The sequence below is a fragment of the Coptis chinensis genome, chromosome 5, assembly GCF_015680905.1.
Source record: "Coptis chinensis isolate HL-2020 chromosome 5, ASM1568090v1, whole genome shotgun sequence".
Lineage (NCBI taxonomy): Eukaryota > Viridiplantae > Streptophyta > Magnoliopsida > Ranunculales > Ranunculaceae > Coptis > Coptis chinensis.
The window spans coordinates 50065259-50079273 of NC_141460.1; the positions used below are offsets into that span (position 1 = coordinate 50065259).

The following is a 14015-nucleotide window of genomic DNA, read 5'->3' on the forward strand; positions in this document are numbered from 1 at the left end:
CAAACATATTCGAGAGAGTAATAGAGAAGACTGATTGATTGAAATTGAACATTTAGAGTTTACAACATGAGTACTCTTACAACATAACTCAAACTTCATTAACAAACTAAAACTTCATGAGTACTTCATTACCAAACTAAAACTTCACTTCAAACTTCAACATTTAAAACTATCTCTAAAACTAAAACTTGACACGATTACAAGATTACAAGATTACAAAACAACAATACTGATAAAACAAAGAGTACTCTAACAAACTAGAGTACTTAACCAAACTCAACCCTTCCCTTTCCCTTACAACATAACTTCATTACAACATAACTGAAAACCAAACTCAACCAAATACAAACTTAACCCTTCCCTTTCCCTTTCACAGTCACATTTGCCTCGAACCCATCACACAAATTATCCATTTCTATTTCAACTAAAACTCTCCATTTCCCCTTAGAACTCCCTACAGAAGAGCTCCCCCCATCTACAGATAACAACTTACTAGGTTGTTGCTCGATTGCCTCCTTCAAAGCATCCTTCATCCATTGAAAGCCCCGTCACTTTGGGTTTGGGCAACTCAAGAACTTTTGACCAAATGAATGAGGTTGTTGCGAAGTTCTCACAACATGACCAACATCGCATCTCTTGCAAGGAGAGCCGTTCCAGGGACAATTCTGAATCCAATGATCAAGCTTTCCACATGAGAAGCAACCACGATCCTAAAATTAACAAAATTTAAACTCTTTAATTACTAATCCACCCACCCATCTCAAATAACTAATAAGTAACAAGAACAAAGTGGAAATACCTTCTCCAATGTTGCTTTTGACGAGACTAATTCTCCACCACCTCCCAATTTTTATGTTTTTCTTCTTCCAGTTCTTCCTTTTTTCGCTGAGTGAAGTGAACAATGGTCACGTTTACTTAAAGGTAGTTTAGAACCAAACGGCTATTTTTGCCACGTGCGGACTGATCAAGTTAGTTAGGATGATGACACGTGGCGGTGATGGATTTGGTTAGGGTGATGACATGTGGAGATTGAGAAAACTTGAGTGAGGTTATTTTGGGTATTTTAGGTGGGTAGGGGTAGTCGACGTCATTTAGGCAAAAAATTTAGGTTCATTGGATTAAATGGGTGTGATGATGCCATGTGGCAATTGGATGGGTTTTGGTCTTGGGGAGTCAAAGGGTTTATTGGTCATTTTATCTGGTGAGGGGTAGATGTGTACTTGCACATGCAGCAAACAGACGGAATGCATCTTGCTGTGAAAGTAGGGGTGGAAGTCTAATAATGAAAGATCTGGGGGTGGAAATCTAATTTGCAAAATTGCTGGGGGTGGAAATCTAATTCACTTTCTAAAATAAAGATATGGTTATTACTGGAGGTGCACTAACACCCATTGAGTGCATATTTCTCAAATAAAATGTCAAAGCATTGAGAAAGTAGTGGCTGAAAACCAAAACAAATGGAGTCACAAGATTGAGATGAGAGTGAACTGAGTTTATAACTATTTAGTACTACAAACTTTCATTTTTTTTTTTTTTTTTAAATGGTACTCGAATGTTTTTTTTTCTCGCCTACCAGTATCATGAACTTCTAATTTTTTACGATTTGGTACGTTTAGACAATTTGATACTTTTATCAGACCAAAATGCCCCTACCTATTTTTTTTTTTTTTTATAATTTGTAACTAAGTGTATCTTCTTCATCCACCTTTGGCACCACCTCCACCCCCGCCACCACCAACCAAAACTTTTTTTTTTTATCTAAAAAAAGATAGAGTAGTTGATGAAGAAAATATATAATCATCATCGGATTCACAGATTAATTCTATTGGGACGAATTAGATGATTGTCATTCTATTGGGACGAGTTAGATGACTATAGTAACTTAAGTGATGAAGTGACAATTTGAAAATTAAAGACATAAAGACATTTTGGTCAAATAAATGTATGAAGTACCAAATTGTAAAAAATTAGAAGTTTGGTGGTACTGATAAGGTAAGAAAAATAGTTCAGGTAAAAAATTAAAATTCGTAGTACTAAATAGTTATAAACTCATAAATTAAGATAAGAGCCAAGTTTAGAAGTATGGTAGGCTAATGCCAATGGTTGAGTTGGATTGCATCAGAATTTCCTGGTATATCTTCAACATGAATTTCTACAACTTTTATCATGGAGTTCATTACAAACATCAAAGCTTTGATGTTTACATCAAGAGAACATGTTTCGTAAAATACAACAAAGTACAATCAGTGAAGATTCTTCGATCACAAAGACCTGCCCAATCAATAGAGATCACAGTAGAAAAGCATGTCTATCATACAGTTCCTTGACAAGCTGGGACCCCACATCCTTAGACTGCAAATGATACATCACGCTTTCCTATCTTTCTGTTCACGAGGTTGCGCTGTAAATCCATTTCTTGTTTGCCATAAATCAGTGGAAATTCATCAAACTGTTCGGAGAAATTGTGACATTCACCGATGGATCTTAATGACTGATAAACCTGGTACATAGAAGGCCTGTCTTTGGGCCTCGAAAGCACACAACTACATGCGACTCCCAGAAACTGCAGAATTTCTTCGTCATAGTCAGTCCCATATAAAGATTTTTCAACAGTTTCCTTCATGCGACCAGAGTTCGAGAGCTTATTGACCCAATCTACTAGGTTTCCTTTGAATCCTTCCCCAGCATTACTGACTTCAAGAGGCTTTTGCCCTGTAACCAACTCCAGAAGCACTACCCCAAATGCATACACGTCCCCTTTCAAAGAAGCAATCATGGTGCTTGAGTATTCAGGGGCAATATATCCCAACTCTCCTAAATCCCCATTAACGAAAGTACTCTCACTGGAAGTACCAGAACTCATCAGCCTAGCCATTCCAGAATCTGTTACCCGAGCATCAAAATCATCGCTGAGGAGAATGACGTTTGAGCTTATGTTCTGGTGCAGAAATGATGGTTGGAAACCATGGTGAAGCCATGCCAACCCCCTTGCAGAACCAATACCAATCTTCAGCCTTGTTACCCAATCCAATGAACCATCCAGACTGTTAGTAGTAAAGCCATTACCATGCAACTTTGAGTACAATGAGCCATTAGCCATGTGCTTATAGACTATCAGTTTTTCCTCGTCTACAACACAGAAACCCAATAGGGGTACCAAATTAGGGTGTCTAAGCTGTCCTAACTTGTTCATCTCTGACCTAAATTGCTTCTCACTTAGCTTGCAGTTATGGAGTCGTTTGATCAAAAGAACTGACCCATCTTGCAAAACTGCCTTATACGAAGTTCCTGTTCTAGTCGAAACTATAAGATTTTCGATATCAAAGTTATTAGTTGCAGCAATCAAATCACCCAACTTGATCTTCACAATAGGTTTTTGAAACAATGTAACTTGAACAAGCTTTAGCACTCTAAGTCGCTCAACCCAGCTACGACTACCACTACCATCATCTTTGCATACCCCAGCACCTCTTCTCTTTCTACATCGACTACTCCCCCTAGCGTAAAACCACCACCAAAGCCCAAGAGCTAACATTATCGATGCAACAGAACCAAACACACCAGCAGCAACTATAACAACAAAACTTTTCCTTCCACCACATTTAGACCCAAGTGGTCTTCCACATAATCCACTATTCCCATTAAACTCATTCGCATCAAAGTCCGATAAAAACAAAGGAATCTGTCCAGACAAATCATTATTCGCAACGGAAAGCTTCTTCAGCCTATTTAGCCGGGCAAACTCATATGGTATTGAACCAGAAAGTTTGTTATCTTTCAATATCAAAGTGTTCAAGTACTTACAATTAACAAACTCAGAAGGAATCGAACCCGAAAAGTCATTGTTAGAAAGATCTAAACTTACTAAATAAGGTAACCACTCACAAATTTGACTAGGAATGTTCCCATATAGTGCATTACCAGAAAGATCAAGTGACTGTAAACTTTTGCAATACTTAAGTGATTCAGGAATATTACCTTTAAGCATCATTGAAGGAAGTTGCAGACCAATCAGTCTATTTTCTTTCTGATTCCAACAAGAAACACCAACAAACATACATATAAAACCCAATGAAGTGTTGGTAAAAGACCATGATGCTAGTTTTGATTCTGGATCTAAAAATGTAGTCTTTAAGCCTTGTAGACACTTAAAGTCATCTTCTTGAGCTAAAGAAATGAGAATGAGATGGAATGTGATGAAAATAAGGAAATGGAGCTGGGGCATTTTTCTTGAAGTGGTGTTGCTCATTGTGAAATGGTGAATGTGAGTGTTTGTGGTTTGTGGGTTGTGTGTTTTGGGTTTTGGAAGTGTTGAGTGTGTTTTTTAAGTTTTGAGGATGGGGAAAAATGGCGAAGGCAAGTAGAGATAGTGCCACTGCTACTTTGACAGTTTGACTGAAGTAATAGAAGAGAGAGAAAGAGACTGAAGACAGATAGGACAAGGGAGTTAGTAAATTGCCAGTTAGCAACCTAGGATAAAAGAGTTGCACCTGTGCCACACTTGGATAAAGTAAATTTTTTTAGGGTAATCTTAAATACACTCTTCATTTCTAAGAGGGCACTCTCCATCCTAAAATTTGTTATTACATTTGTGTCCCAACTTAAAACCCATGTTTTCTAAAATGGCACTCCCCATAAAAAATAGTTGTAGCCTCCTATTGCCTTTAACTAACTAATTTGCACTATGCAATTCTATACACTATCAAAATACATTCTCTTTCTCCAATTATCTACATCCAACTCAATTTTCCTTTACTCCGCTCAACTCAATTTTTCTTGACTCCACTCAACTCAATTTTCCTCTACTTCTCAACTCTCAATATCTCTATATTTTAACTCTCAAATGGAGTATGTATCATTACACAACTCTCAAATGAACGATTTATCGCAATACAACTACCCACATCTCAATGTCGAATAAATTGAAGATTATATGATGTTAGAATAACCAATTGAACATGAAAACGAATAAATTTGATACTAATGTAATTGAAATTGCCTAATGAAATTGAAACTAAATGGATTACGATAGCTTGAATCTTAGATTTCAAAATAAATTTTGTGTAATCTTGATGTATGTGCTATTTTGAGGAAAGGTAACACATTGCCGTAAAATACCATAAACCATGGTAACGGGTTGCTGAAACATAAACATAACAATAAATTACAGTGTCGGGTTACCATTTACCAAGTAAAGATACAACAAATAGACACCGAAAATTCTTAAACCCTAAACTTAAGTGTTTAGGGTTGCTGAAAATTCTTGTTGCTGTGTTGTCAAATTCCAATATTTAAGTGTTTCATCATCTATTTGATAATAATTTGATTAATAATGATCATATTTTAACTTATTTGTAGTTGTTTTAGGTGATAACTTAGTTCCAACAAGTAGAAAGCATTTATGTTATAATTTTTTATTTTCGAATTGGTAGCAATTGTACATGTCTCTAGGGTTTAGGGCTTGAATAAATACAATTACTAACTAGACTTTGAATCTAACATCTAAATTTTTACCAACAAATTAAAATTGGATTATATAATATAATTTAAACCAATTATCAAATCTATAATAAAACGTTTAGGTTATAATTTTTTATTTCGGAATTGGTAGCAACTATATTTATGTATAGGGTTTAGGGTTTGAATTAGTACAGTTCTAACTAAACTTTGAATCTAATATCTAAATTTTTACCAACATATTAAAATTAGATTAGACGATATAATCATTTAAATTAACCCGTTCTCCAATCTATAATAAAATGTTTGGGTTGTAATTTTTTATTTCAGAATTAGTAACAACTTTACTTATGTTTAGGATTTAGGATTTGAAATAATACAGTTTTAACTAGACTTTATTTGAATCGATTTAACATCTTAATTTTGACCAACAAATTAAAGTTTGATTAAATGATATAATTTAAACCCATTTCCATTCCATAATAAAATATTTTGGTTATTATTTATGATTTTAGAATTGGTATGTAGCAATTGTACATATATTTAGAGTTTAGCCAATACAGTTCTAACAATAATAGAACTATATTTCGGAGGGGGGGGGGGTTGGAAAAAAAAAACTAATACAGTTCTAATTATATTTTGAATCTAGTATCTAACATTTAGTATATTTAAACACATTGAAAGTTTACATTGGAATTAGAAGTGGAAGTTGACAGCATATGTCATGGTTTTGGGACAAAAGTTATTGTGAAAGGAAAGAAGAAAAAAGAGGAATTGTAAAATGTTGTAATCTTCTCAATTCTATGTTAATTTCAATAACTGGTTACTTTATAAATACAATTTTTAGTTACTTTACAAATACAATTTTCAGCAATTGAACACCAAAAATTTGAGCAATTTTCAACAACTAGATACCATTTATCAAATTAGTAACTGGATACCAAAATTGAGTTTTAATTTCGGTAACTGATTACCGCTTTACAAATACAATTTTCAGCAACTGAACACCAACATATTGAGTAATTTTCAACAACTAGATACCATTTATCAAATTAGGAATACCGAAATTGAGTTTTACTAATACAATTTTCAGCCACTAAATACTAAAATTTTGAGCTATTTTCAGCCACTAAACACTAAAATTTTGAGCTATTTTCAGCAACTAGATACCATTTTTAGCAACACTGTTAGTAACCTATGAAAATAGTACTAAAAACCTGCATACAAAGTCACCCGGTTTCAGGAGCGTGCCCCTCTAATTTTTTAGTAAACCGGTTGGATTACTCTTAACCAAAACCAGTTCCTAGGTCGGAGAGTGCCCTCTTAGGAACCGGAGAGTGTATTTAACAAGACCCTTTTTTTATTAACTATTTACGAAATGCAGCAGAATATCGAGTCGGTTTTTTTTTTTTTGGCTTGATAAGAATGTAAGATGCCTGAGTTTGATGAATCGGCATGATACTTTATCGTGTTGCTAACCTTGCTATAACTGATAGTTTTGGTATCTGTCGCGGCATTGAGACTGTGAATAGTTATAGTTAATTACTAAGGCATGTCTTTTTACTTACATAGAACCATGGACCAAAATATCACCGATATATCCGATATATCGCCGATATATATCGGTATTTTGGTACACCGACATCGATATTTCCGACATATATCCACCGAATATAGAATTCTTTTTTTTCCGATATATATCGGAATTTTCGATATGAAACTTTATATCGCCGATATAATCGATATTTCCGATATAATCGATATATATCGGTTGACTTTTTGACCATTTTAAAATATAAATCCGATATTTCCAATATATTTCCGATATATATCCGATATTTCCGATATTATATTTCCGATATTTCCGATATTTTAAATAGTTTGGACTGGTTACCAAAAAAATGGATATATCCGAAATATCCGATATATATCGGTTTTTGGGTACACCGATATATTCATCGATATCGATATTTTGGGCCTTGCATAGAACTATGTTGCGCCAAAATATTATTTGGTTATATAAGACTACAGGAAATATCTGCATTGTGCTTGAAGTTTTGGTGAAACATGATGGGAGATGTGGCGGGTTGGAGTACTAGTGCAACTTTTAAAATTAGTTGCTCTTTAATTTCACTCGGTTAAGTGGATACTTGATTGGATAGAGTGTTGAGTGTTGACTGGTTTGCTTAATTCTTTTCTTGGGGCAATTGACTGATGGCACCAGAATTGAGTCCATAGCTAGGTTATTAACCAGTAAGTAAATAGCAAAAGTGCAAACGTGTACCAGTAAGTAAATAGCTAGAAAACTAAAGAGTTTATGACTATTTGACTATATTTTGTTTCTCGTCTATTAGTATCATACCACATACTTTGTACTTTGTTTCTAGTCTATTAGTACCACGAACTCTTAATTTGGTTCAATTTAGTACCTCTATCTATTTTCCATCCTAATTCGTCCAATTTGTCTAACGGAGCGAAATAACCCAATTAGCCCAATGTCAAGATGACATCAGCACTTCTTAATTTGAGTTTTGATTACAATCATTATTAATATTCCTCCTTCCTTCTTTTAGGCAACTCTGTCCATTTTTCTACCTGTGTTTCACCATGTTTATAGATAAAGATTATGTGTAAAATTCAGAAAATTTCAAAAACCCGAACGAAATAATTGATTCTTCTGTGAAAAATGATGATTTTATACGAAAATTAGACATGTGGATCATGATGGGGGTAGCTCAAATTCGTTAAAAATTGGAAATTTAGGATCGCAGGAGTTGACTTTGAGTTATTTGTGTGAGAATTTTAAGATGGGTATTCAGGAAAAAGAGGTTACAGCTACAGGGAAGAATTTTTTGACTTATTTAGAAAAGGGTAGCTGTAGTAAGGGAAAAAAGTTGTTTTGGATTCTAGAAATGAAGATGAGAGGTGGGTTGAAAGAGATTTCTTGCAATTGAATGGGGTCAGTAGAGGTGGTTCGAAACGAGATATCGATCAAGAGGGGAAGTCGGAGAAGGAGAATGAGAAGAAACCAAAACTAGTCAATTTGTCTTTGGGTTTGCCTGATGTATCACTGTCCCTTAGCTTGCCTAACCGCATGCCGAAATCTGCTGATGTTCCTGTTGCTTTGAGGGTCCTTAACCAGCTTCCCTTTTCACACTCTTGACGAAGTCATCAGGTGGCAAGTACTTTTCCTTAAAAAACTTGATGAAATTAAGGATCGAGAACACATTTTCCCTCGTTAGATTATTGTTAGAAGCCAAATGCATGAGGTGCCTCCCAATGAACTGACATGCTTCCCTAAAGTCGGACATGACGCCTGATGATCAAAGGCAATCAAAACTCAAATTAAGAAGCGCTGAGTTCATCTTAACATTAGGCTAATTGGGTTATTTAGCGCCGTTAGACAAATTGGACGGATTGAGATGGAAAACAGATGGAGGTACTAAATTGAAACAAATTAAGAGTTCGTGGTACTAATAGGCGAGAAACAAAGTACATATACCATTTAGAAAAAAAAATGAAAGTACGTGGTACTAAATAGTTATAAACTCAAAACTAAACTATGTTGCACAACGTGACTGCTAGAAAACTATGTTGCACTTGCACAGTGTGACTGCCTTGAGGATGTGAATATGAATTGTCATATGTTTCTTGCTGCTCATTGTCATATGAATTGTCATCCTCATGAAAACTCCATGTTTTGGGTGCCTAATAAACACGGTATTTACACTGTGAAAAGTGCTTATGCCAAAGTAATGGAATATTTACAACCTGAAGCAGATCTTCATGCTTCTTTATATAGGAAAATTTGGTCTCTCACAGTGCCTTATAATATGAGATTCTTATTATGGCAAGCCATACATGGAGTCATTCCTACATCAGATTTCCTAGCAACTAAATCTTTCATAGTTTATCCAATATGTTATTTATGTGCACAGGCTTCTGAATCTCAGGTACATCTGTTTGATAATTGTTCTTTTTCGAGAATTGTTTGGTTTGGTCTTAACTTTGCTGAAGCTATTAATGGCACAAGGAAGGGCTCTCTTTGATTATGGCTAACAGATATCTTCTTGCTTATCAATAGTAGAGTGAACATAAATTACTTCAGCACTCTTTTTGCTGTTACTATGTAGACTATATGGTTAGAGCGAAATAAATATAGATTTCAGCAGACCACAGGTCCACCAAATCCGGTTGCTTTGATTCGTTGGGTTCATAGATTAACTGGTGAGTTGTTAGAAGTGTATTCTAAGAAGTCGAGATCAGTGGCTCCAATTCAGTTATCATCGGTTCCTATATGTTGGCAATCACCAAGTACTAATTACTTTAAATTCAACATTGATGGCTTTTCACTTGGAAACTCGGGACATGCAGGCGTTGGAGGTGTTCTTAGAGATGTATTTGCGCAATTCGTTCTGGGTTTTGCTACTCCACTCAGGCAAGCTTCTACTTTAAAAGCTGAAGATCTAGCATTGCAGACTAGTTTGCAGTTGGCTAAGCAGATGAAATTGTGCAATGTTCAATTTGAAACTGATTCTCAGGTTATCTACAATCTTGTGAAAAATGAATCACAACAAATTCCTATGGACATCAAAGCCATTGTTTTGGATATATAAGATTTGTTTGATGAAAATTCCACTTCTAAACTCTACTGAACATATCGGGAAGGAAATTTTGTGGCTAATTATTTTGCAAAATTGGGATCTAATTAGGCATCAGATCAAGCTTGGTGGTCGAATCCCATGGTTACTCGAGAAAACTTACCCAATATGCTTTCACATATGCAATTGGGTGTTACCTCTATTTGGTGTGATAGGCCACCTAAGTCTGTAACTAGTCTTTTGTTAAATGACTCGGCTGCTACTTGTACTTTTCGTACCTTTCGGTAAATGAATAAATAGAATGCATTTTACCAAAAAAAAATTTGAAGCTGGATGGGTGTGAGGGAATAATATCCACATCCAATGGATATCAGACATGTGTCCAGCACATACAGAGCTATCAGCTGATCTCATTCGCTTACATCTCCAGGTCGCTTAGACTTAACCCACGATCCCAGATCGCCTGACAGCAACTTGAACTAATGGCACGATCTCTTCGTAGAGATCGTCTCACTAGTTCGAGTTAAGCAATGACCTCCAGAAGGTCCACACCAGCTCATACTTCAACGGATAGTAATGTATACCCCAGCTAGCGCCATCAAGACCGCAACTTCAGATGCACACGCCATTACTTCACAACAACTTGCCATCATGGCTCATTAAATGAGATCAAGTCCCGAACTTGACCTGATGCGGGAGAGGAGGAAGCATGGGCATCTTGCCTATATAAAGAGAAGAGGAACTACGTCTGATTTGATTCAAGTTTGGCTAAATAACTTGATACGTAGGCAGTTCGCATCTAACCAAACTCAGTCAAAATCAAATACAACTCACATTCCTCTCTCCAATCAAGGCCTGTAAAGATTTACACCAAATCGAGCCTTTACATTGGCGCTATCTGTGGCTCGATTTCTTGAGAAACCACAGTTCATACTTTCAAAAAATCATCCAAATCTCAAGCCCACAAAGCATAGAAAGCCTACAGGAGCAAGTCCAGAACCTGGTCAGCCAACTTGGCACGATGAATGACAGTATCACCCTGCTCCGGTAGGAAAAAGCTGCACTAAGAACCCATGTCGAGTCCTAGAACCCGAACGGAGTCACCGCTGAGGGCGGCATCAACGAAGGGAATCAACAGATCAACAACCTCTCCCAGTGGATCAATCAAAATACTGTGAAGAAAGACGCCACCCAGATTGTTCAAAAGATGTTGAAGACATACAAAGCGTCTCCATTCACAGCAGAGGTACTCAGTAAACCCTCCCCTCAGGACTTCATCCAACCGCGCTTTGCGATATATGATGGCAGTACGTGTCCTGGTCAACACGTAGCTCACTACATTCAGAGCCTCACACTCTCTAATGTATAGGAGTTCGACCACTTGCAATGCTGCTTATTTCCTGCGAGCTTGAAAGACGAAGCTCTCGACTGGTTCTACTCATTGGAACCGAACACCATTGAAAGCTTCGAGAAGCTAACTGATCAATTCGCTAGTCATTATGTCTACAACAGACGTAAAAAATCTAACCTTGACTCACTCTTCCTGCTGTCCCAAAACAGTGACAAATCAATCCGTTCCTTCTTAGGACATTTCAAGACGGAGTTGCTGTCCATGGATAGCGATCTCAAGGAGTCCTTCGCCACCTTGGCTTTCACCAAGGCTATCCAGAAACACACCTGACTATACAGGTCGCTAATGAAGGAGCATCCTGAAAAATTGGAAGACATGTACACTCGTGTGTACAAGTATATCAAGCTACATGAAGCATTAGACCATGAAAATGCACTAAAGGAAGTCGCAGCAATCTCAGACGTTGCCCCATCCTCAAAGAAGCAACCTAGACAACAAGGATAGAAGTATGGTACCAGGACGCACATGAAACACGAGTTCACTGTGATTACAAGATCTCCAAGCTACATATTGGAGAAAATAAACAAAGCTGCCTATTACTGACCTGAGGTAAAATGGCCAGAAGACACACCAGGAAATCCATACCGTGCTTTCCATAAAACAAAGTGCCATGAGACTAATGAATGCTTAGGGCTCAAGCACTACCTCCAAGACCTCATTGAAGTAGGGCATATCAACCACTATACTGATATTGCCAATGGTGACTTGCGCCACAAGCTCATGGCTCGCAGAGAGCTAAGCCAAACTCCACCACGCAACAATAATAGAGAGCACTCTCTAGCTCGAGGATGCTCAAGGGAGCGATCTCGCCATGAGCACCGCCAGCACTCATCTGACAAAGATAATAACAGGACGATCAACATGATCACCTTCCAGGACGACTCTGTCACGTCCACAAAAGAGAAAAAGAGACGGGTAGGCGCTCTACAAGAAGTTTACAAGTTCTCTTCATAAGCGGCCCCTGCCCCATACACAACTGGCCGCAGCTCATGAGACATCACCTTCACTGAGGCCGACCTTAGGAAGGTGTGCCTCCCACATAATGACGCTCTGGTGGTCCATGTCAAAATCAGCGATTGAAAAGTAAAGCGTGTCCGGATTGACCCAGGCAGCTCATGTGACATCCTGTTCTATCAGACTATCAAGGAGATGAACTTGCCCAAGTTGGTAATGATAGATCCAATAGCCCCTCTTTATAACTTCAATGGATCTCGAGCTAACCCAATTGGTGACATTATCCTACCTGTCTTAGTTGGGTCACGTGAGGACAAAGTTAGCATCAACACGCGCTTCAACGTTCTGGATGTTAACTTGTCCTATACTACTATTTTAGGACTCCGTTGGATCCACAAGATGCAAGCAGTGCCATCAATACTCCATCAGGTGTTACGCTTCCCTAGCCCCAGAGGCATGATGGAGCTCAGAAACAACCAGCTCGATGCTCATAATTGTAGTAAGATCCTCTCAGTTAACAAGCCCGCTGGGGCTTCACTAAAAAACAAGGGAGAGATCGCCAAAACCAAGCTGGCCGAAGACTTCATTGCTGAAGTCAAAACCTTTGCTAAACTCACACCTACCGAACTAGAAAAGCAGAACACTGGGGGCTCAGCCAAAGGAGTCACATAAGAAGCCAAGACCCTAGAGGTTGCCCCGACAACACAAGAAAAGGAAGCACCACAAGAGACCAAGACTCCAGAGGTCGCTCCCCCCACTATTGCGACATCTCAGCCCGAACTGAAGGAAAAAGTCAACCTTGGAACTAAGAAAGACCCTAAGTTCGTTTATGTAGGAGCTAACCTTGATCCTGCTCTCAAGGCACAACTTGTAAGCTTTTTATCATTGAATAAAGATATTTTTGCTTGGTCATACATCGATATCCATGGAATTGATCCTACTGTTGCATGTCATAAACTAAATGTCAATCCAAATGCCAAACCAGTTCGCCCGCGACCTAGGAAACTATCCCTTAGATTCCAAAAAGCCATAAATAACGAGATCGACAACCTCAAAAAAGTTTGTTTAATTAGGAAGGTCGAGTACCCTGAATGGATTGCTAATATTATAGCAGTCCCAAAAAAGAATGTCACAGTTCATCTTTGCGTAGACTTCACCAATCTTAATCAAGAAACCCCTAAGGATAGTTTCCCCTGACCAAGAATCGACCGACTTGTGGATTAGACCTGTGGCCACGAACTCTTGTCATTCATGGATGCCTACAGTGGCTACAACCAAATGCCACTGGCAGAAGAAGATCAAGAGAAAACCTCATTTGTAACAGAGGAAGGAATTTACTGTTACAACGTCCTCCCGTTCGGCCTCAAGAATGTAGGAGCGACCTACCAACGACTTGTCACTGAGATGTTCCAAGACATGTTAGGAGACACCATGGAAGTCTACATAAACGACATGGTTGTTAAAAGCAAGAAAGCTGTAGATCACTTAGATCATCTCGCACAAGCGTTCTCCAGACTGCGGCAAACTCAGATGAAACTGAACGCCGAGAAATGCCTCTTTGGAGCGTCCTCTAGGAAATTTCTAGGGTATCA

At 37.8% G+C, this 14015-nt stretch overlaps 1 protein-coding gene across 1 annotated transcript; it reads right to left on the bottom strand.

The window, feature by feature from the left end:
• Positions 1 to 2113: 2113 nt before the first annotated feature.
• LOC147497793 (putative inactive receptor kinase At1g27190) lies at positions 2114 to 4374 on the bottom strand. Its single transcript, XM_086560096.1, has one exon. The coding sequence runs from the start codon at positions 4247 to 4249 to the stop codon at positions 2348 to 2350; it is 1902 nt and encodes a 633-aa protein (XP_086416222.1). The 5' UTR covers positions 4250 to 4374; the 3' UTR covers positions 2114 to 2347.
• Between the last annotated feature and the right edge of the window lie 9641 nt (positions 4375 to 14015).

What these genes read in the sequence shown, in the direction of transcription:
- LOC147497793 (XM_086560096.1), bottom strand. Translation starts at nt 4,249, where the DNA reads ATGAGCAACACCACTTCAAGAAAAATGCCCCAGCTCCATTTCCTTATT.